The sequence below is a fragment of the Cervus canadensis genome, chromosome 3 (genome assembly GCF_019320065.1).
Source record: "Cervus canadensis isolate Bull #8, Minnesota chromosome 3, ASM1932006v1, whole genome shotgun sequence".
NCBI lineage: Eukaryota > Metazoa > Chordata > Mammalia > Artiodactyla > Cervidae > Cervus > Cervus canadensis.
Window position 1 is genome coordinate 113783752 of NC_057388.1, and position 24866 is coordinate 113808617.

The 24866-nt window shown below is 42.1% G+C and overlaps 1 protein-coding gene across 1 annotated transcript in view; it reads left to right on the top strand.

Moving 5' to 3' along the window:
* The first annotated feature begins 2265 nt into the window (after nucleotides 1-2265).
* Nucleotides 2266-24866, top strand: part of GALNTL5 (polypeptide N-acetylgalactosaminyltransferase like 5) — a 55030-nt gene continuing 32429 nt past the window's right edge. The window contains exons 1-4 of the mRNA XM_043462485.1: nucleotides 2266-2379; nucleotides 3420-3506; nucleotides 5948-6248; nucleotides 12727-12847. Of these exons, the coding sequence (XP_043318420.1) occupies nucleotides 5987-6248; nucleotides 12727-12847 (383 nt within the window). The 5' untranslated portion in view covers nucleotides 2266-2379; nucleotides 3420-3506; nucleotides 5948-5986. The remainder of the gene's footprint in view (nucleotides 2380-3419; nucleotides 3507-5947; nucleotides 6249-12726; nucleotides 12848-24866) is intronic.

A 24866-nucleotide genomic window follows, 5' to 3' on the forward strand; every position in this document is an offset into this window, starting at 1 on the left:
GCTGTGTGCTAGAGTCCAAGGTACAAAAATGAGGGGACTTCCCTGGTGGCCCAGTGTTTAAGACTCTGAGCTTCTAATGTGAAGGGTGTGGGTCCGAACCCTGGTCTGGGAACTAAGATCCCACATGCCCCACAGTGTGGCCAGAAAAAAAAGAAGATTCAAAGATGAACAAGAAACAGTCCCTCCTCTCCTGGAGCTCACAGCCTGGTAGGAAGGAAACACCAGCAGTTACTGTTAGTTTGCATTAAGCCGACAGCAGTCATCCCCATGATACTAGCTCAACCAAACTTCATGTCAGGACAATACCACGTTTCCCTGGAAAGACTGTCCTTCAGTGTTATCCCATGACTCTTCATGATGGTTCACTGCTTCTCCTCTTGTGGATTTTCTTCAAATTGCAATGTGCCTACTCCTCCTCCAAATACTTCACATTGTAGGCCATCAGCATTTCCCTTCCCCTTTAGAGATCAGACAGCCAGGCTCAGAGACGTTATATCAGCATTTTTCAAACTGAACAGAATCATATAATTGTTCATTGACTCTGCAGATGGTTTCTTAGATGAATAATTTTTTTTCCCTCACATTAAGCCTTAAGTGTAAGCTGAATATGTCAATCAGATAAAAGGCATAGATGTTCTGGTCAAGGAAAGAATACTGTCCACCCCAGGAACTCACACCCACTCCCAGGATTAAGAAGCACCCAGGAAAAGTTCCAAGGGGACCCAGAGGGGGTCAGAATGTAGCCTCTTGCTGGGTGGCCATTGGTTAAGCAAAAACGTGTTGTTGTTTAGTCGTGTCCAACTCTTTGCGACTCCATGGACTGTAGCCTGCCAGGCTCCTCTGTTCATGGGGTTTCCCACACGAGAATACCAGAGTGGGTTGCCCTCTCCTTCTCCAGGGGATTTTCCCCACCCAGGGATTGAACACTCGTCCCTTATGTCTCCTGCATTGGCAGGCGGGTTCTTTACCTCTAGTGTCACCTGGAAAGACCAGAGATGTAAGAGATGAGGGTTCAGTCCCTGGGTTGGTAAGATCCCCTGGAGGAGGGCATGGCAACCCACTCCAGTGTTCTTGCCTGGAGAATCTCATGGAGAGAGGAGCCTGGCGGGTTATGGTCCATAGGGTTGCAATGAGTAGGACACAACCTAAGCAACTTAGCATCTGCTGTCTCACTCAGTGTTATTTATGTGGGATTCTCCCTCTTCTGTAGCTCTGTGGCTCAGTCATTTCACTGCTGCTGTGCATTGCATTATATGGAGAGGCACAGTTTATTCATTCTCCTACTGATGACATTTGGGTCCTTTCCAGTTGGGGGTGATTATAAATAAAAGCTTACTTTTTAATATTAATATTATGATAAAGGGACCTTTTCTTTGAGCCTGTCTAAAGGAGATTCTGGGCTTCCCTGGTGGCTCAAAGGGTAAAGCATCTGCCTGTGATGTGGGAGACCCAGGTTCGATCCCTGGGTCGGGAAGATCCCCTGGAGAAGGAAATGGCAACCCACTCCAGTATTCTCGTCTGGAGAATCCCATGGACAGAGGAGCCTGGTGGGCTACAGTCCACAGGGTCGCAAAGAGTCGGACATGACTGAATGACTACACTTTACACTTTAAAGGAGATTCGAAGTTATGCTTGAAGGTCATTATTGGTTGTCCAGGGGCATTATATCTGCCCCTGGAAAGATATCAAAATCTCAATTCACTCCTTCCGTCTCATGTACCAGATGTCTGTTCCAAGGAAAAAAACTGAGTCAGCCTCCTGAATTTGGGGGAGGGTCAGGTCTTGTTAAGAGACAAGAAATTTCACAAGTGTTTGGCTGAACTCATGTACTAATGTCTAAAGTTGAGCAATAGAGTAAGAAATAAAAAGGCAGCCAAGTAACACTTTGGCTCATCTTTAAGTCTCTTGAGATGTTCTGAAGGCTTCTTCATTTTTTTTAAAGTTTATTTCAGAAAAGTCAAAACCCTAGAGAAGGCTAGGATTTCATCTTGGCCAAAGCAAGGACTTTCCTATTTCCTCAGCAGAGGAGCGAGGGTTCTGAGACTATCCGGAAAGACCCTTCCAGCTTTGGAATTCCTGGATCCTGCCCACTGATTGGAGCTCCCAGGCAGGGGCCCCTGGGGATGGCGAGGTCCTGTATGATGTCACAGGGCTTTGTGAGGCAGCCTGGGGCAGCCTGTGTTTTGAGCCCTGCCATGCAGGCAGGGTACCTGGCACAATCAAGTAATTTGCTCAGAATCCAGGCGCCACTGAGTCAGCCATTCAGGACGAAATTCCATCTTTGAGATCATTTGTTGAGCATAGAGTCCTGCCCAAATCTGCCTATGACCCAGCTTGGAGAATACATCGACTCCATAGCAACCAGTGTTTGTCTCAGTGGTAGGTGGCAGAGATCCATATGCTGAAAAGTGAGAAGATGGGGAGGGGGTGTCCTTCCACATAGAAAAAGTGAGCGCAGTGCATCAAATCTCTGAATTTTGAATAGGACGCTGGCTCTGGGAATCAAGATTAAGAAGGTCAGATTTTTCAGGCTGGGTTATGCCACCCAAGAGGCTTACTGGGCATCGTAATAACTTTAGTTCTTAAAAATCAGGGCCAGTTCTCATTGTATACCACAAAGGTACACCTTTTGTACTTCTTAAGATTTACACAAAATGAAAGTACTACTTATTAAAAAAGCAAAATAGAAAAAAAAAACCCCACCTCTTCCTAGTATCAGAACCAATCAATCCTAAAGGAAATCAACCCTGAATACTCATTGGAAGGACTGATGCTGAAGCTGAAGCTCCAATACTTGATGCGAAGAGCTGACTCACTGGAAAAGACCTTTTGTTGGGGTTCAGTCGCTCAGTCGTGTCTGACTCTTTGTGACCCCATGGACTTATGCAGCCCAACTCTTTGCAACCCAATGGACTACAGCTCGCCAGGCTTCCCTGTCCTTCACCACCTCCCGGAGCTTGCTCAAACCCGTGTCCACTGAGTCAGTGATGACATCCAGCCATCTCGTCCTCTGTCATCCCCTTCTGCCTTCCATCTTTCCCTCTTCAGGGAAAGGATCTTGTGCAGAGATCACTATTAAGACTGTTCTAGGAAAGCAAAGGATTACAAATACTGATTATTTGCAGAAAAAATTTAGCTGTGACATTACGTAAAGCATGGTCATGCTTTCCTGGTTCAGAGACTTACATTTTAAAACTCAATGACCGTAAATACAGATTTAGTTTAGGGTTTTGGTTTCTTGGTGTGTGTGTGCATGTGTGCATGTGTTAGTGATTTTTAGCAACATTCTTTTCTGTTTTACTGCTTTCTTTTCATTAACTCAGGGGTTTTTTTTTTTTAACGCATTTAACATTTTACTTGCTATACATACAAATTATCTTTGAAATATGGTTTAACAAATTAACTCTGTATTTTTCCAGCATGTAAATTTTAGTGAAGAAAATAATCGAACATGATTTCCTTCTGAGACGGCAGAGTTGAAAAGCCAATCACAGACCTATCTCTTGGTAGGAGACGTTTTCTGTGTTTTGTGGGAGTGTGGGGGAGGGTGCAGGGGTGGGGAGGATGGGAGACGAGGTCCGTGTTCCTCTGCTTTAAGAAAATCTAATGTGGGATAACTTATGTTAGTAAAATAAGAAGTCTGGAGGGAAAGAGATTTTTATGTGGTCACATCTAAAGAAAACTTTCCCCAAGTGTTCTTTTTTATATGTATATCTTTTCATTTTATATCGGAGTATAGGAAAGCCCTGGTGGCTCAGCGGTAAATGCCAATGCAGGAGACATGGGTTCAGTACCTGGGTTGGGAAGATCCCCTGGAGAAGGGCATGGCTACCCACTCCTGTATTCTTGCCTGGAGAATCCCATGGACAGAGGAGTTTGGCGGGCTACAGTCCATGGGGGTCACAAAGAGTCCCACAGGACTGAGCAACTAAACAACAAAGAGTCGATTTGCAACATTGTGTTAGTTTCAGGTATATGTGATTTCAGGCAATGTGATTCAGTTACACATATACATGTATCTATTCTTTCCCACTTTTCCTTAGTATAGTAGAATTCCAGAGAGTGTCGATTTATTGTTCAGTAATACTTTTATCGTATGAATTCATGTATATATTTTGTATATTAAACTTGGTGGCCTCCCTTCACTATTTTCTCCTTTAACTAGTTTCTAATTCCTTTTGGGTTTTGGAGAAACTCAAAACAGAAGCCTCTTAAAATGACATTTAATAGGATGATGTTCAAACAGCTTCATTCTCTTTCCAGTTCCTTTAATCCGCCCATTTCCCCTCATTAAAAGTTATCCTCTTCTCTTACACATTGGCTATTTCTTCTTTTTATAATTAATTAACTTATTTGGTTGCTCTGGATCTTTGTTGGTTACATGCAGGCTTTCTCTAGTGGCAGTGCCCAGGCTTCTCATTGTGGTGGCTTCTCTTGTTGCAAAGCACAGGCTTTAGGCACATGGGCTTCAGTAGCTGCAACATGTGAGCTCAGTAGTAGTCTAGTAGGTTGAGTTGCTCCTTGGCATGTGGGATTTCCAGGACCAAGGATTGAACCCATGTCCCCTACATTGTCAGGCAGATTCTTATCCACTGTACCACCAAGGAAATCCTGATAGTTCTTTCCTTAATCAAGTATTTCATTTTTAAAGGGATTATTCATTCAATCAGCAAACCTTTATTGTGCAACCAAGATCTTGGTGAGGGTGTTAGGTCTTCTGTCCTTGGAGAATGCTCCTGTGTTAGTCAACTACCGAATCCAGCTTTACACACCCGCTCCCTTTCCCCGGCATCCTCAGACTCCACCCAGACACAGGGCCTGATTCCACTGGTGGTGATGCCTGGGCCCTGCAGATCTCAGGAACAGACTCTCCTCCTTGGGGGTGGGTCTTGCACTTTCCCAGCCATGCTATGATGTGACTTGGCCCTCGTTACCGATCCGGTGGCCAGGAGTGGACTTGAGACGGAGATTTAAAGTGGCTGTAGCATTCCACAGTCCCATCAGTGGGCACACACTGCTCCTTGTCCACTTTCTTTCCACCATAGGATGTTGCCTGTTTTTATTAATACATTTCTAATGGTCTGATTGGGGCTTCCCTGGCAGCTCAGCTGGTAAAGAATCCACCTGCAATGCAGGAGACCCTGGTTCGATTCCTAGGTTGGGAAGATCCACTGGAGAAGGGATAGGCTACGCACTCCAGTATTCTTGGGCTTCCCTGGTGGCTCAGATGGTAAAGAATCTGCCTGCAATGGGGGAGACCTGGGTTCCATCCCTGGGTCAGGACTATCGCCTGGAGAAGGGCATGGCAACCCACTCCAGTATCCTTGCCTGGAGAATCCCCGTGGACAGAGGAGCCTGGTGGGCGACAATCCACGGGGTCGCACAGACTAAGCGACTGACCAGCAGCAGCAACAGTCTGACCAGCGTCAGATCTGCTTTTTTAAAACAGAGACTTATGCTATCACTCCTACATGGGCTGAGCATGTGTAGGGATGAAAAACCCTTCTTTCACATTTTTTCCTTTAGTTTTATCTCGGGAGTTTGGGTCAATGACTTTAAATGATATTGTATGTTTTATAAGCATGTTATACATTTTGACTTTAAGAAATCTTATGACGGGACTTCCTTGGGGATCTGCACTCCCAATTCAGGGGGCCTGGGTTTGATCCCTGCTCAGGGAACTAGATCCTACATGCTGTTACTAAGAGCCCACTCTCGGCATGAAGATCCTGCGTGGCACAACTACACCCCAGCAGAAATCTTATGAATATGGAGTTTTAAGAGCTTTTTTCCTAAGGGTACACTTTATCTTATCAAAGTATGAGATAAGCACTGATGTCAAAATGATCCTGTTTTAGAAACACTGTAAATTGAATTTAAGCCAAGTAGATGATCTCCACACCATCAAAATATCTAATACAGCTTCTCATAAATCCTTCTGGTTTAGGAAATATTAAAATGGACCTTCAAAAATGCTAGGTTTACAATGAGAAATGTTATAATTCAGTGCTTACTCTGTGCCTCCGTGACATTCGGCATCTGGATAGCCGTCTTTAGTATTTATCTTCGTTACAATCATGTGAAGAAGCAAGCGAAGATCCAGGAGAAAGGAAATCCGTTCATCTGGTCGCTTGGAGAAAAACTGCAAAGTAAACCTGACTCAGTGCACATCCCGAGAGCTTACAACGTAAGAGTGGAGAGGCAAAGTGAGGATGAGCCTGCAGAACCGAAGTTGTTGCTAAGATTAGGTAAGTACTTTGATTTCCTCTGTTAGCCATGGTAAGGGAAAAATATACCATACATTGAATATTGGGAAGAGGAAGAGACTACCCTTTTTAGAGCAATGCAATTGTAAATTATGAAGTATTTCATATATGTTCATATATATATATATATATATACCCACAGAGAGAAAATAACACAAACAGGCTTGTATGTATTTGCCTCATAAATGTGAGAATTTTAAAGTAATTTGCTATATTTGCTTCAGATACCTTTCTGTGTTTCTAAGAAATAAATTTTAATAGGTACAGACAGTAAAAACTTCAACCCCATTCCCCCTCCTCCCTGGATAGCTTCCTCATTTTCTTTAAGCAAAGTATAGCATGTATTTGAAGTGTATTTGTAGCTGTTCTAGAATGAATTGCAATGCCCCTATGAATATTCACATATAAGTCTTTGTATAAAAATATTCTGTTTCTCTTAGGTAAATACCTTGGTATAGGATGGATGGTTCATATGGAAGCTGTATGCTTACCTTTTTCTAAATCCAGCTTATACATCTGGAAGTTCTCAGTTCACATACTGTTGAAGCCTAGCTTGAAGGATTTTGAGCATTATCTTGCTAGCATGTGAAGTAAAGGCAATTGTACAGTAGTTTGAACATTCTTTGGCATTGCCCTTCTTTGGGATTGGAATGAAAACTGACCTTTTCCAGTCCTGTGAACACAGCTGAGTTTTCCAAATTTGCTGGCAAATTGAGTGCAGCACTTTCACAGCATCATCTTTTAGGATTTGAAATAGTTCAACTGGAATTCCATCACCTCCACTAGCTTTGTTCATAGTAATGCTTCCTAAGGCCCACTTGACTTCACAATTCAGGATGTCTGGCTCTGGGTGAGTGACCACAGGATAGTGGTTGTCCAGATCTTTAAGAACTTTTTTGTATAGTTTTTCTGTGTATTCTTGCTACCTCTTTTTAATCTCTTCTGCTTCAGTTAGGTCCTTAGCATTTCTGTCCTTTATTGTGCCCATCTTTGCATGAAATGTTCCCTTGGTATCTCCAATTTTCTAGAAGAGATCTCTAGTCTTTCCTAATCTATTGTTCTCTATTTCTTTGCATTGTTCACTTAAGAAGACTTTCTTATCTCTCCTTGCTATTCTCTGGAACTCTGCATTCAGTTGGGTATATCTTTCCCTGTCTCCCTTGCCTTTTACTTCTCTTCTTTTCTCAGCTAAATTTGTGTAAGCCTCCTCAGGCAACCACTTTGCCTTCTTGCATTTCTTTGGGATGGTTTTGGTCAACACCTACTGTACAGTGTTACAAACCTCAGTCCATAGTTCTTCAGGCACTCTACCATATCTAATCCCTTGAATCTATTTGTCACTTCCACTATAATTACAAGGGATTTGATTTAGATCCTACCTGAATGGTCTAGTGGTTTTCCTTACTTTCTTCAGCTTAAGCCTGAACTTGGCAATAAGGAGCTCATGATGTGAGCCACAGTCAGCTCCAGGTCTTGTCATGATCTGAACCTCTGCCATTCATTGGATCATAGAGAAAGCAAGGGAATTCCAGAGAAACTGATCCTTAACACTTCATTGACTACACTAAAGACTTTGGCTGTATGGATCACAAGAAACTGTGGAAAATTCTTAAAGGGATGGAATATCGGACTACCTTACCTGTCACCTGAGAAACGTGTATGCAAGCCAAGAAGCAACAGTTAGAAGTGGACACAGAACAATGGACTGGCTCAAAATTATGAAAGGAGTATGTCAAGGCTATATATTGTCACCCTACTTATTTAACTTATATGCAGAGTACATCATGAGAAATGCTGGGCTGGGTGACTCATAGCTGGAATCAAGATTGCCAGGAGAAATATCAACAGCCTCAGATATGCAGATGATACCACTCTAATGGCAGAAAGCAAAGAGGAACTAAAGGGTCTCTTGATGAGGGTGAAAAGGGAGAGTGAAAAAGCTGGCTTAAAACTCAACAGTCAAAAACCTAAGATTATGGCATCTGGTCCCATCACTTCATGGCAAAGAGAAGGGGAAAAAGTAGAAGCAGTGACAGATTTTGTTTTCTTGAACTCCAAAATCAGTGCAGACGGTTAACTACAGCCATGAAATTAAAAGACACTTGCTCCTTGGAAGAAAAACTATGACAAACCTAGACAGTGTATTAAAAAGCAGAGACATTAGTTTGCCAACAAAGGTCCATATAGTCAAAGCTATGCTTTTTCCAGTAGTCATGTACACATGTCAGAGTTGGATCATAAAGAAGGCTGGGTGCCAAAGAATTGATGCTTTCAAACTGTGGTGTTGGAGAAGATTCTTGAGAATCCCTTGGACTGCAAGGAGATCAAACCAGTCAATCCTAAAAGAAATCAGTCCTGAATAGTCATTGGAAGGACTGATGCTGAAGGTAGAGCTCCAATACTCTGGCCACCTGATGTGAAGGACTGACTCATTGGAAAAGACCCTGATGCTGGGAAAGATTGAAGGCAGGAAGAGAAGGGGACGACAGAGGATGACATGGTTGGATGGCATCATTGACTCAATGGACATGAGTCTGAGCAAGCTCCGGGAGATAATGAAGGACAGGGAAGCCTGGCTGCTGCAATCTATGGGGTTGCAGAGAGTCATACATGACTTAGCAACTGAACCACAACAAAATGCTCAGCTTTAAAGAAAATGACAAACCATGTTCCAAAGTAAGGGTGCCATTTTCTATTCCCTTCAGCAGTGGAGGAGAATCCATTTTCTCCAGATTGGTCAACAGCTGACATGGTCAGATATTTAGATTTTAGCTATTATGATGGGTGAGAAATGGTAGGTATCAGTGTAGCCTTAATTTGCATTTTCCTATGACTAAGGATTTTTGAGCACCTTTTCATGTGCTTAATGGCTACACATCCATCTTCTTTTGTAAGGTATTTCTCCAAGTCTTCTGTCCATCTTTTTATTTATTTATGGCTGTGCTGGGTCTTTGTTGCTGTGTAGGCTTTTCTCTAGTTGAGGCGAGTGGGGGTTACTCTTTAGTTATGGTGTGTGGGCTTCTTTTATTTCAGAGTACGGGCTCTAGGAGCTAGGACTTCAGTAGTTTTGGCACTTGGGCTTAATTGCTCAGAGGCATGTGGTATCTTCCCAGATCAGGGATCAAACCTGTGTCTCCTGCATTGGCAGGCAGATTCTTTACCACTGAACCACCAGGGAAGTCCCTGTCCATTTTTAAATTGGGATGTTTGTCTTCTGATTTCTAAGACTTTAAAGATTGGGATTTCTAAGACTTTAAAAATATATTCTAGTTTCAAATCCTTTGATACGTGAGTTGCAAATATTTTGCACAAGTCTGTGCCTTCTCTTTTCATTCTTTTTAAATCTGAGATGAAATTGGTATATAACATTGTGCTTGTTTTAGGTGTACAACAATGATTTTATATATGTATACATTACAAGCACTTCCCCAGGGGTTTAGCAGTAACGAATCCACTTGCAATGCAGGAGAGGTGGGTTCTATCCCTGAGTTGGGAAGATCCCCTGGAGGAGGGCATGAAACCTACTCCGGTGTTCTCACCTGGAGAATCCCATGGACAGAGGAGCCTGGTGGGCTACATACAGTCCATAGGGTCACAAAGATTAGACAGGACTGAAGGGACTGAGCAGGCACGTATGCACGCATGTATTGCAAAACAGTTACCACAATAAATTTCATTAACATCCATCATCACACATAGTTAAATTTTTTTCATGTGATGATAATTTTTAAGGTCTACTCTCTTAGCAACTTTCAAGTGTACAATACAGTATGTAATAGAGCATATTAACAGTAGTCACCATGCTGTACATTTTTATTCTCTTTTGGAGGGTTTTATTCAAGAAGCATTATAAAATAAAAGGTGCCTTTTATTCAGTAAGCCAGGTGGCACAGTGGGAAAGAATTTGTCTGCCAAAACAGGAGACACAAGAGATGCGGGTTCAGTCCCTGGGTCAGGAAGATCCCCTGGAGTAGGAAATGGCAATGCACTCCAGGCTTCTTGCTTCAAAAATTACAAGGACAGAGGAGCCTGGTGGGCTACAGTCCATGGGGTCACAAAGAGTCGGACATGACTGAACACAGCACATATTCCAGAAGCAAAATTTACTACACCTTAGTGAGGAGGAGAGCCTGATTTCAATTCTTTTAGGTTTCTTTGAGGTTTGTTTTATGATCCAGGATATGGTCTATCTTGGTGAATGCTCCATGGATACTTGAAGTGCTTCATGTATATATAATCTCAATTAGATCTGGTTGGTTGATTGTATTGTTCAGTTCTTCTGTATCCTTGCTGAGTTTCTGGCTGGTAGTTCTGACAGTTGTTAAGAGTGGGTGTTGAAGACCCTGATTATAATTGTGGGTTTCTCTGTTTCTACTTTCAACTCTATTGGGCTTTGTTTCATGTATTTTGAGGCTGGTTTTTGGCATGCTTCTATTTAAGATCATTATGTATTATTCCCTGGAGAAGGAAATGGCAACCCACTCCAGTATTCTTGCCTGGAAATTCCACGGACAGAAGAGCCTGGAGGGCTGCAGTCCATGGGGTCAAAGAGAGTTGGATACTATTGAGCAACTGAGCACGCATATGTATTTTACTGGGAGCCACAGGGGGCGCTGTGGTTCTCCCACTGGTGCTGGTTGGACTAGAGAGGCTGTTGCCAAAAGTTTTCCGTGGTTTTGTTTGTCCCCTTTCCTGGCCCTGTGGCTAGGCGGAGCAGGCTTATCTGGGAGCTCGTTTTGTCTGCGCCTATTAGTGGTTCCACTTGCAGGCTTTGACAGCACCCTGTCTGAGAAGGGGATGACAGAGAATGAGATGGTTGGATGGCATCACCAACCCAATGGACATGAGTCTGAGTAAACTCTGGGAGATGGTGATGGACAGGGAGGCCTGGCATGCTGCAGTCCATGGGGTCGCAAAGAGTCAGACATGACTGAGCAACTGAACTGAACTGAACTGAACTGTCTGGGATTTACAGGAGGCAACAAAGAAATCAGGAGCCCACTGTCTCCTTCCTCCCGTCCTGAGACCCCTAGCCAATCTGCCCCCTTACCTCCATCTTTCAGAGAACCCCATGCTTATCTGCTGTGTCATGCCAAGGATTTTTTTAGGTGTAAGAAAGAGGACCTAAAAGAAATGGGGTCATTTCTGATTTTTGATAGGAACCCACTTTATAAGCAACATAGAATTTATATCAGTTTTGGAAAACATTCCTCAGGCAATGGAAAAGACAGTTCATTCTCCCATAAACAGAGCACAATATAAATCTACTAAGGAAACTTAACTAATTACATTATTCAAGTTTCTGACTTTTTCTCTGATTCTCAGTTGTTCTTAAAAAATTGCATTTCTGTTTATTTGTGGCAGTATATATTGATATATTTAACAATTTTTCTTTAAGTAGTTTGTTGCAGCATTATTTGATGTCTACAAGATCATGACTATTAAATCTTTATTGTAACTTATTGTAAGTACAAAGTGACTTTCTGGGTTGTCCTTCCAGTGACTTCTATACTTTAAAAAATATTTTGACTCCTGTATTCTTTGACCATTCTTCCACTTTTAACCATTTTAGTTCATCTTATTTATCTTTTATGGTTTCATTTTGGTTTTTATTACCATCTAAGAGTTTTCAATCTTTTTTTTTTTTTTTTTTTTTTAGTTTTTATCTTTTAATGGGAAATTCCCCTGGAGAAGGAAATGGCAACCCACTCCAGTAGTCTTGCCTAGAAAATTCCATGGATGGAGAAGTCTGGTGGGCTACAGTCCATGCGGTCACAAAGAGTCAGACACGACTGAGCAACTTCACTTTCTTTCACTTTCTGCCAACTTTATTTATTGTTATGACTAATGGGCTTTCCTGGTGACTCGGTAAAGAGTCTGCCTGCAATGGGGGAGACCCGGGTTCAATCCCTGTGTCGGGAAGATCCCCTAGAGAAGGCAGTGGCAGCCCACTCCAGTATTCTTGCTGGAGAATCCCATGGACAGAGCAGCCTGGTGGGCTGCAGTCCATGGGGTCACAAAGAGTCAAGACTCAACCGAGTGACTAACGCCGCTGCACACTGCTGTGTTGGCTGTCCTCGGTCATCTTATTGTATTCTCTTAAACAGAGTTCTGGAAGAGGGACTTTAGCTCTTACCTCCCCTAAATCCCTCAGTCAATATAGCTTCGCAGGACAGTTGTGAATCGTGATGTGACCAAGGAGGCTGAGCACATACTTCTCTGGAGAGACTGAATGACTGAGGGTGACTCATTGTTCAGGTTTTGCTAAGGGCTCTGCTTTGATGTGTGTGAATCCTTTGATTTTAAGCTTGTCATCTGGTGCAGGTGACAGGTTTAGGTTCCACAAAAACTACTCTGACGCGTTATAAAAGGAGTGAATTCAGGATATCTTTGTTATTGTCCTTTATCAACGTGATGGTGGTAAACCTATACTTATGTGACTTAACACCTTTTCTTTCAGGTGAGAATTTTAACTATTCAAGCCCAGAACTTATGCATGGATATTCAACATATGGATTTAATCCCATTATCAGTAAAAACTTGGGCCACTACAGAAACGTGCCAGATACCAGGAATGTCATGTATGTTCCCTCTGATTTTTTTTTACATATTACATATTTGTTTAAGATATACAACATAATGATTTGATATCTGTATATATTGCAAAATGATCATCACAGTAAGTCTAAGTAACACTGATCACCATACCCAGGGGCTTCCCCAGTGGCTCAGCAGTAAAGAATCCACCTGCAATGCAGGAGACACTGGTTTGATCCCTGGGTCAGGAAGATCCCCTGGAGAAAGGCACGACAACCCACTCCAGAACTCTTGCCTGGAAAATTCCATGGACAGAGGAGCCTGGTGGGCTAGAGTCCATGGGTCCACAAAGAGTCAGACAGGACTGAAGGGACTGAGCCCAGCACAGGAGCACCATACATGAACACAATTTTTTTTTCTTCCTTGTGATGAGAACTTTTAAGATCCTCTTTCCTAGTAACTTTCAAATATGCGATACAGTGTCTTCAGCTACAGTTGCCATCTTGTACCTTACATCCCCATGACACTTATTTCACAACTGGAGTTTTGTACCTTTCTCATCTCCCTCACCCACCTCTGGCAACCACCAGCCTGTTCTTTGGATCCATGAAGCTGTTTTTTGGGGGGGAAGGGTACTGTTTTCTGTTCCTTTGTTTTAGATTCTATGCGTATGTGAGACCATGTGGTATTTGTCTTTCTCCGACTTGTTTCACTTAGCAAAATGCCCTCAAGATCCATTCATGTTGTTGCAAATGGCAAGATTTCCTCCTTTTTAGTGGACGAAATTTATAGATAGATATAGATGTATAGATATAGATCATATTTTCTTTATCCATTCACCACTCATAAATACTTAGGTTGATTCCATGTCTTGGCTCTTGTAAATAATGCTGTAATGAACATGGCGGGGGGGGGGGGGGAGTGTCATAGATCTTTTTGAGTTAGTGCTTTTGTTTTCTTCAGATAAATACCCAGAAGTGAAATTTTTGGCTTATATGGCAGTTCTATTTTTAATTTTTTGAGGAACTTCCAATACTGGTTTTCTATAATAGTTGCACGAATTTACATTTCCACCAATGGCGCACAAGGAGTCCCTTTTCTCCACATACCCCCAACACTTGTTACTTATTGGCTGTTTGATAAGAACCTTTCAGACAGCTGTGAAGTGGTATGTCATTGTGGTTTTGATTTACGTTTTCCTGATGATTTGTGACATTGAGCATCTTTTCATGTGCCTGTTGCCCATCTGTATGTCTTCTCTGGAAAAAAAAAAAAATGTCTCCTCTGATCCTCTGCCCATTTTTAAGTCCGACTGGTTTGTTTTTTCGCTATTAAGTTGTGTGACTTCTTTACATATGTTAGATATTAACACCTTATCAGATATATAATTTGCAAGTATTTTCTCCTGTTCAGTAGGTTGCCTTTTTGTTTTCTTGAAGGTTTCCTTTGCTGTGCAGAAGCTTTTTGGTTTGATATAGTCCCACTTGTTTATTTTTGCTTTTGTTACACTTGCTTTTGGTGTCAGATCTATAAAAATTCAAGACTGATGTCAAAGAGCTTGCTGCCTATCTTTTCTTCTAGGAGATTAATAGTTTTAGGTCTTATATTCATTAAATTCATTTCTTATAGGTCTTCATAGAACCGTTCAACTTCAGCTTCTTCAGCGTTACTGGTTGGGGCATAGGCTTGGATTACTGTGATAGTGAATGGTTTGCCTTGGAAACGAACAGAGATCATTCTTTTGTTTTTGAGATTGCATCCAAGTACTGCATTTTGGACTCTTTTGTTGACCATGATGGCTACTCCATTTCTTCTAAGGGATTCCTGCCCACAGTAGTAGATATAATAGTCATCTGAGTTAAATTCACCCATTCCAGTCCATTTTAGTTCACCAATTCCTAGAATGTCAACATTCACTCTTGCTATCTCCTGTTTGACCACTTCCAATTTGCCTTGATTCATGGACCTAACATTCCAGGTTCCTATGCAATATTGCTCTTTACAGCATCGGACCTTGCTTCTATCACCAGTCCCATCCTCAACTGGGTCTTGTTTTTGCTTTGGCTCCATCCCTTCATTCTTTCTGGAGTTATTTCTCCACTGATTTCCAGTAGCATATTGGGCACCTACCAACCTGGGGAGTTTCTCTTTCAGTATCCTATCATTTTGCCTTCTCATACTGTTCATGGGATTCTCAAGGCAAGAGTACTGAAGTGGTTTGCCATTCCCTTCTCCAGTGGACCACATTCTGTCAGACCTCTCCACCATGACCCGTCTGTCTTGGGTGGCCCCACACGACATGGCTTAGTTTCACTGAGTTAGACAAGGTTATGGTCCATGTGATCAGATTGGCTAGTTTTCTGTGATTATGGTTTTAGTGTGTCTGCCCTCTGATGCCCCCTTGCAACACCTACCGTCTTACTTAGGTTTCTCTTATCTTGGACGTGGGGTATCTCTTCACGGCTGCTCCAGCAAAGTGTAGCTGCCGCTTCTTACCTTGGAGGAGAGGTATCTCCTCATGGCCGCCCCTTCTGACCTTGAACGTGGAGTAGCTCCTCTTCACCGCCGCCCCTGACCTCCGGCGTGGGGTAGCTCCTCTTGGCCGCCCCTGCTCGTCGCAGGAGCCTGCACTCTTGGTCGCTGCCTCTGACCTTGGGCAACGGGTAGCTCCACTCAGCTGCGCTTCTGCGCCATTCATCGCAGCCGCCATGCTTCTGCGAGGTCCATCACAGCTGAAGTTGAACAGTTCTATGAAGACCTACAAGACCTTTTAGAACTAACACCCAAAAAAGATGTTCTTTTCATTATAGGGGACTGGAATGCAAAAGTAGGAAGTCAAGAAACACCTGGAGTAACAGGAAAATTTGGCCTTGGAGTAGGGAATGTGCAGGGCAAAGGCTAACAGAGTTTTGCCAAGAGAACGCACTGGTCATAGCAAACAGCCTCTTCCAACAACATAAGAGAAAACTCTACACATGGACATCACCAGATGGTCAACACCAAAATCAGATTGATTATATTCTTTGCAGCCAAAGATGGAAAAGCTCTATACAGTCAGCAAAAACAAGACTGGGAGCTGACTGTGGCTCAGATCATGAACTCCTTATTGCCAAATTCAGACTGAAATTGAAGAAAGTAGGGAAAGCTGCTAGACCTTTCAGGTATGACCTAAATCAAATCCCTTAAGATTTTACAGTGGAAGGGAGAAATAGATTTAAGGGACCAGATCTGATAGAGTGCCTGATGAACAATGGACAGAGGTTCACGACATTGTACAGGAGACAGGGATCAAGACCATCCCCATGGAAAAGAAATGCAAAAAAGCAAAATGGCTGTCTGAGGAGGCCTTACAAATAGCTGTGAAAAGAAGTGAAAAGCAAAGGAAAAAAGGAAAGATATTCCCATTTGAATGCAGAGTTCCAAAGAATAGCCAGGAGAGATAAGAAAGCCTTCTTCAGTGATCAATGCAAAGAAATAGAGGAAAACAATAGAATGGGAAAGACTAGAGATCTCGTCAAGAAAATTAGAGATATCAAGGGAACATTTCATGCAAAGATGGGCTTGATAAAGGACAGAAATGGTATGGACCTAACAGAAGCAGAAGATGTCAAGAAGAGGTGGCAAGAATACACAGAAGAACTGTACAAAAAAGATCTTCACAACCCAGATAATCATGATGGTGTGATCACTCACCTAGAGCCAGACATCCTGGAATGTGAAGTCAAGATGCTTAGAAAGCATCACTATGAACAAAGCTAGTAGAGGTGATGGAATTCCAATTGAGCTATTTCAAATCCCGAAAGATGATGCTGTGAAAGTGCTGCACTCAATATGCCAGCAAATTTGGAAAACTCAGCAGTGGCCACAGGACTGGAAAAGGTCAGTTTTTATTCCAATCCCAAAGAAAGGCAATCCCAAAGAATGTTCAAACTACAGCACAATTGCACTCATCTCACACGCTAGTAAAGTAATGCTCAAAATTCTCCAAGCCAGGCTTCAGCAATACGTGAACTGTGAACTTCCAGATGTTCAAGCTGGTTTTAGAAAAGGCAGAGGAACCAGAGATCAAATTGCCAACATCCACTGGATCATTGAAAGCAAGAAAGTTCCAGAAAAACATCTATTTCTGCTTTACTGACTATGCCAAAGCCTTTGACTGTGTGGATCACAATCAACTGTGGAAAATTCTGAAGGACATGGGAATACCAGACCACCTGACCTGCCTCTTGGGAAACCTGTATGCAGGTCAGGAAGCAACAGTTAGTACTGGACATGGAACAACAGACTGGTTCCAAATAGGAAAAGGAGTACGTCAAGGCTGTATATTGTCACCCTGCTTATTTAACTTATATGCAGAGTACATCATGAGAAACACTGGGCTGGAAGAAGCACAAGCTGGAATCAAGATTGCCGGGAGAAGATATAAATAACCTCAGATATGCAGATGACACCACCCTTATGGCAGAAAGTGAAGAGGAACTAAAAAGCCTCTTGATGAAAGTGAAAGAGGAGAGTGAAAAAGTTGGCTTAAAGCTCAACATTCAGAAAGCTAAGATCATGGCATCTGGTCCCATCACTTTTTGGGAAATAGATGGGGAAACAGTGGAAACAGTGTCAGACTATTTTTCTGGGCTCCAAAATCACTGCGGATGGTGATTGCAGCCATGAAATTAAAAGACGCTTACTCCTTGGAAGGAAAGTTATGACCAAACTAGATAGCATATTAAAAAGCAGAGACATTACTTTGCCAACAAAGGTCCATCTAGTCAAGGCTATGGTTTTTCCAGTGGTCATGGAAGGATATGAGTGTTGGACTGTAAAGAAAGCTGAACACCAAAGAATTGATGCCTTTGAACTGTGGTGTTGGAGAAGAATCTTGAGAGTCCCTTGGATTGCAAGGAGATCCAACCAGTCCATCCTAAAGGAGATCAGTCCTGGGTGTTCATTGGAAGGACTGATGCTGAAGCTGAAACTCCAATACTTTGGCCACCTCATGCAAAGAGTTGACTCATTGGAAAAGACCCTGGTGCTGGGAGGGACTGGGGGCAGAAGGAGCAGGGGACAACAGAGAATGAGATGGCTGGATGGCATCACCGACTCGATGGACATGAGTTTGAGTAAACTCCGGGAGTTGGTGATGGACAGGGAGGCCTGGCGTGCTCTGGTTCATGGGGTCGCAAAGAGTTGGACATGACTGAGCAACTGAACTGAACTGAACTGAATTCATTTCTAATTAACTTGAGGGTATGGTAAAGGACAGAGATCCAATTTCCTTCTTTGCATGTGGCTGTTGAGTTTTTCCAATTATTGAAGAGACTTTTCCCCACATTTTATATCCTTGGCTCATTTGTTTGAGCTCATTGTTATGTAAATTAACCGACCATATGTGTGGGTTTATTTCTGGACTTTCTACTCTGTTCCATTGATCTGTGTGTTTGTTTGTTTTTTGTGCCAGTACCACAGTGCTTTGATTACTGTAGCAATCTATGAAGTTTCCAATTCCTCCACCTTTTTGCCAACATTTGGTGTGAACAGTCCTTTTAATTTTGGCCATTCGAATGCATGTGTAGTGGGATCTCACTGAGGTTTAATTTGCATTTTCCTGATACCTAATGATATTGTGCATCTATTTATGTGTTTATTTGCTATCTGTGTATCTTCTTTACATTTTGCCCATTTTTTTTTTTACATTTTGCCCATTTTAAATTTAAACTTCAAATATTTTGCCTGTTTTAAAATTGGCAATTAGAAATTAAAATAATAATAAAATTTATTTATTATTGAGTTTGGGAAATTTCTATATATTTGGGTGTAAGACCTTTATCAAATATATGATTACAAATATTTTCCCCTAGTCCATGGTTTGTTTTTTCATTCTCTCAATAGTTAGTACCTTTTGAAAAACAAAAGTTTTTAGTTTCAATGGAGTTCAATATTTTTTATAATTTGTTCCTGCTTAGCCCAGGATCACAAAAATTTTTCATTGGATTTTCTCTGAAGATGATCATGACATCTGCATCCTTTCCAATCTGGATGCTTTTCTTTGTCTTAACTTACCACACTGGCTAAAATCTCTAGTACAGCGTTGAATAGAAGGGGTGATATTGGACAACCTTGTTGTGTTCTTGATCTTAACACTCAGTTTTTCACCAGTAGGTGTGATGTTATTTTTAGGCTTCTCATAGATGTTCTTTTTCAGGTTGCAGAAATTCCCTTCTTTTCCTAGTTTGTTGAGAGTTTTTCATCAGATGGATGTTGGATTTTGTCATATCTTTTTCTGTGCATTGAGATGTGTGTACCTTTAGCTTGTAAAGATGGTAAATTATGTTGATTTTCTAATGTTAAATAGAGGCTACATTTATGGGATATCCCCTACTTGGTCATGATGCCTTATCCTTTTTATATATTATTGCATTTGATTTTGCTGAAATTCCAAAATTTTGTTTGGAATTTTACATCAGTGTTTGTGAGAGCGCTATTGAACATCCTTGTCTGGTTTTATCATCAGAGTGTTGTTGGCCTTGTAGTTGGGAATTATTTTTTTAGGATTCAATTTTTTAATGTTTGTGATTGATTTCTGCTAAATACCTTTGATTACACTAAAGACATTTCTTTCTGTCCCTTCACTTGAAATTTTCTCCTTTATTTATTGACATTAATTTTCCTTTCCTTTCTTTAAAAATGGTTCTTCTCATGGATGTGTCACAATAATGCCAGAGGGTTCTGGAGGAGCAACAGAATTGCTCTGTTGGTAGCAAAGTCCACTTCTGGCATGTTCGATGACTGGCCAAAGCTATGTCAATTGAGAGTGGGTTTAGGGTTTTATTCTAATCAGAAATGACTGCTAAATTCTATCAAATAATTTCTTAGCATGATCACTATGGCTTTCCTCCATCAAATTATTGATAACTTATGTTGAGCCATCCTTACATTCCTGAAATAAACTAACCTTAGTTATACTATTTTTCTAAAATGCTGTTTTATTTGATCTGCTAATATTTTGTCTAATTGTTTTGACCTGTATACATTAATTAGTTTGTATCAGTGTTCCTCAGAAGTCTACAATTTCTCTGTGAAAATTTAAAAATTTTGTGTCCTTGGAGATGTGAGCAGTCATATAATACCTAGTAGCACTGGCTCGTCAGGGCTTCCCCGTGGTGCTAGTGGTAAAGAACCCGCCTGCCCGTGCAGGAGGTGGAAGAAGTCCCTGGGTGGAGAAGATGCCCTGGAGGAAGGCATGGCAATCCACTCCAGGATTCTTGCCTGGAGAATCCCGTGAACAGAGGAGCCTGGTGGGCTACAGTCCATGTGGCAGCAAAGAGTTGGACGTGACGGAAGTGACTTAGCGCCCAAGCACTGACTTGTCTAATTTAAAGAAACTTTCCTGTAACAGGAAGCACACATGTTGTATGTAGCGATTTCATTTCAGCAAAACACAACCTGGAAGTAAAATTAGCTTAATTGTAATTTAACTGTTTTTAGCTGTATTTTACTAATTTTTTTACGATTTTATTTATGGTTATATAAGAGCTTATAAGAGGCTTCCCAGGTGGTACCAGTGGTAAAGAATTCACCTGCAATGCAGGAGACACGAGAGATGCAAGTTCGATCCCCGGGTAATAAAGATCCCCTGGAGAAGGAAATGGCAACCTACTCCAGTATTCTTGCCCGGAGAATTCCATGGATAAAGGAGCCTGGAGGGGTACAGTCCACGGGTAACAAAGAGTCAGACATGACTGAGCACGTATCACCACCACCACCTCCAAGAGCTTATAAACACAAGATTGAGTTTTGTTTGTATATGCATATTTGGGAAACATTAAGGTAACTGAAATCATCCCTGGGGCACTGAGTTTTTTTCTTCTAAGCCTATGCAGGACTCAAGTTTAAGAAACTCTGCTTTGTTTTTGTTCTTTGAGTTACTGTCATCAGATTTTTATATCAAATTTATACTAGTTCCATAAAATGAATTTGTATGTTTTCTCTATATCTCTATGCTCTAAAATCATTGAAATACTATCATTATGTATTTCTTATTTTGAAATGGAACTTGTCTGGTAATTATGAACCACTGCTCCATTTTCTGCTGTCAGACATGGAACAAGTTTAGTTTTTTCTAAGGTTATTGATTGCTCTGCTCAGGCTTTCTATTTCTAGGGTCTATTCAGAACTATCTATTTTAATAAAAATCTACTTCATCTACTTTCAGATCTATTGGCTTAAAGTCACACATCCTGTTTTTGTAATTCTCTTTCACCTTTTCTGATACCTTGCCTTCATTCTCATTCTTATTGTTGTACATTTTTCTTCTCGATTTCAAAAGCTGGATAGAAATGGGTATATATTAGTCATCTTCCAGAAAACTAACTTTTGCTTTGATTTATCAATTTTCCTTTTTTTGTCTTCTAACTCATTAGTTTCTAGTTGCCTTTCTGGGGTTGTTTCTTCTTTCTTTTGATGTATTTTTGTGGTCTTTTTGCCCTTCTATAAGATTAAAATAGTTTTTTTCATCTCTTCCTTAGATGATAATAACACTTTTGTAAGTATTCATTTTATTCTGATTAGGATTTAGCTATATACATTAGGGTTTTTTTTAAAAAAACAGTTCTTTTATATTTGGCTGTGCTGGGTCTTTGTTGCTACGTGTGCTTTCCCTAGTTGTGGCGGACGGGGGCTACTCTCTCGTCGTGGAGGATGAGCTTCTCATGGTGGTGGCTTCTCTTGTTGCAGAGCACGGGTTCTCGGTGCTCGGCCTCCAGTGGTTGCGGCTTGCAGGCTCTGAGCACAGGCCCAGTAGTGGAGGCACATGGGCTTTGTTGCCCCCCAGCATGCGGGATCGTACGCTCAGAGGACTGTCACTTCGTGTAGTGCCCACTAGACCCTTCTGACTCAGAGTGTGGTCTGAGGACCAGTAGCCCTGGGAGCCCCTGGAAGCGTGTCAGCCCCACTGAATGCCAGGCCTGACCCCAGACGCACTTAATCAGAATATGCATCTGGAAAGCAGCTCAGGAATGTTTCTGCACATTAAAGTGCAACATTCTTCAGCTGGGTTGGTAGGGTTGCTGTAATAAAGTACCATAAACTGGCACGCTCCAATGACAGCGATTTGTTATCTCACGGGTCTCTGGAGGCTGGGAAGTCAGAAACCTTGGTCGGCAGGGTTGGTTCTTTTCTGGGCTGCGGGGAGGAGGGTTCAGGCCCCTCTCCTTGGCTTAGAGATGGCCCTTTTCTTCCTGGGTCTCTTCACATCACCCTGTGTCTGTCTCTGTCCCCAGGTCCCCTTTTTGGAAGGACACCAGCCTTATTGGACGAGGGCCACCCGAACGACCTCTCACTCATTACAGCAACCCCATTTCCAGATTGGGTCGTACTCTGGGGTACTGGTGGTTAGGAGGCCAATACGTGAATATGGAGTAGCGGGACACAATCAACCCGTAACAGTCCTGCTTTAACTAGACCGTTGGGAACCGTGTTAGCGAAGCACAAGATCAGCTAACTGTGGACAGCCAAGCACTTGTCCAAATGACCTTCACCCTGAAAAGAAACGTGTTTAGGCCCGAAAGGTTTTCTCTACAGAAAGACCACAGCAACATTCAGCAATTAATTTTGGAGAAACCCATACACATTAGGTTTCTCTTAGCGGTTTACACTCACATGATATGAATTCAGCCTCCTTCAGTATCATTGTCTCGTTCCTCTGAAGGGGCTCAATTTGTAGTCTTCTCAAAATGATGAACTGGGACTAGATAGAATATTAGAGATGTGATCCAGTAGCCTGAGTTCACCATCTCTCTCATTCTTGGGATTATACCCTCACCTCTTGCCCACTCCCATCTCTCACCTATTTACTCTTTGATGAGGCAGTGATCTTAGGCTTCCCAGGTGACACTAGTGACAAAAAATCTGCCTGCCAATGCAGGAGACACAAGAGATGTGGGTTTGATCCCTGGGCCAGGAAGATCCCCTGGAGGAGGAAAGGACATCCCACTCCAGTATTCTTGCCTGAAAAACCCCCTGGAGGGCTACAGTCCATGGGGTTGCAAACAGTCAGACACGACTGAGTATACACATTCACAAGGCAGTGATCTTACTGGAATGTCAGCCTGTTAATCCTACCTGTTTCTGGAAAGCCACATTTTCTCATCTGACGATTTGGACCATGTGAAACACACATCATTCACCCCCTTGCCTGCTCCCTCAGGTCATTTCTTGATTCTGTCATCTCATGTTCTCTTCCCTTCCAGCACGATGTCCGTTTCCACCCAGTAGGCATGGCTTCTATATCTTCATCTAGTCTTGGATAAAAATGTTGACCAGGACAAGGTCCTCTTCTTCCATGGTAACATGAATCCACCAATATCCTGAAGGTCTGTCCAGGATCCCAGTGGGGCTTCTGCCCAGCACCTCCTTCCCTGGTGTTTCCCACCCCACCCCCCTTGTCGCATGGAGTGACTTTCTATTTTGACTCCACTGTCTGGCCACAATCGATTAGCCCAGGAAGGGGCACCTGAGCCAAACTGAGCTAGTGAATCCTTGTCCTCTGAATTTGGGGGAAGGAGGAAGTCTTACCAGTTTCTCCTTGAGCGCTGGACTATTGGGCATGCTGACGTCAGCGACATAGCCATTCTGTGGGGGTAAAGAGCAGGAAGCAAGCCAGGCTGCAGAGAGAGAATACAAGCCGCATCATGAGACTTGTGTGCCTGTGTGCACAGTCGTGTTTGACTCTGCAACGCCACGGACCATGGCCCACTGGGCTCCTCTCTACATAGAATTTTCCAGGCAAAGAAAACCAGAGTGGGTAGACTTTTCCCACTCTAGGAGATCTTCCCAACCCAGGGATTGAACTTGCATCTCCTGCATTGGCAGGCAGTTTCTTTACTGCTCTGCCACCTGAGAATCCCGTAATGAGCCTTATAGAATACTTACCACCGGCGGGACTTCCCTGGTAATCTAGTGGCTAAGATTCTGGGGCTAAGAATTTGAGTGGCTAAGATTGTTGCCTGTAAAACCCCATCCACAGAAGAGCCTGGAGGGCTACAGTCCATGGGGTTGCAAACAGTCAGACACGACTGAGTACACAAGTGCACAGGGTGTGACCTTACTGGAATGTCAGCCTTTTGGTCCTACCTGTTCCTGGGAAGCCAATGCAGGGGGCCCGGCTGCCAGCCCTAGGCAACTAGACCCCGCACGTCACAGCTAAGAGTCTGCATGCCTGAATGCTGCGGATGCAGAACCCACGTGCCGCAAGGAAGAATAAAGATCGAGCGTGCCACAACTAAGACCCAGGGAACCCAAATAAGTAAATATTTAAAAAAAAAAAAAAGACAAGAGCAGTAACGGAGCATGTCTGAGTGACTTTCAAACCTCTAGTTAGAATTGCTCTTGAATGCTCCAGGATCATGCCTGTCACTAGGTCCTGTGGGACATTTGGGTCCCCTTTACAGTGTACCTCTTTCTTAAGCTTAAGCTAGTTCCAGTTATCATTTACAGCCAGAATATTTCAAAATACAACCCAATAAGGTAGCAATCCAAACAACGCTTAATAGCTAAAAACTAATATTACTAAAATTCAGAGTCCATATTTCTCTCAAGTGCACAAAAAAAAATAAAACATTTTTTGCCAGATCCTTGGAAGAAATCTAATTACACCATCTCCATTATTACATTTCTTTGTTGCAACAGACTATACAAGTGTAGGAATAGCACATGGATTTTCTTTGAAGATAGGACAATAAAGTTAATTTGAACCTTTTAATGTGTATAAGCTTATTAATTGATTTTTATAATAGAAATGAAAATATAGGTATAATTTATGTTTATACTATATTCAAAGTAGAACTAATTTTATCAAAACAGAGTCTCAGGAAAAAGCAATTATGACGGGCATTAAGAAGGGGGGAATGATTTAGATAATATTAGAACAGCATAAGACGTTTAAAGAAATGTTTGTATCTTAATTTTTGTGTTTTAAAAGTACTGTCATCTTATCATCATAATCATAAACTAAAGGAATAAAGAGGAAAAATGTGAATAAAGTGTTTCGATGAGTCCTCAAAACATCTA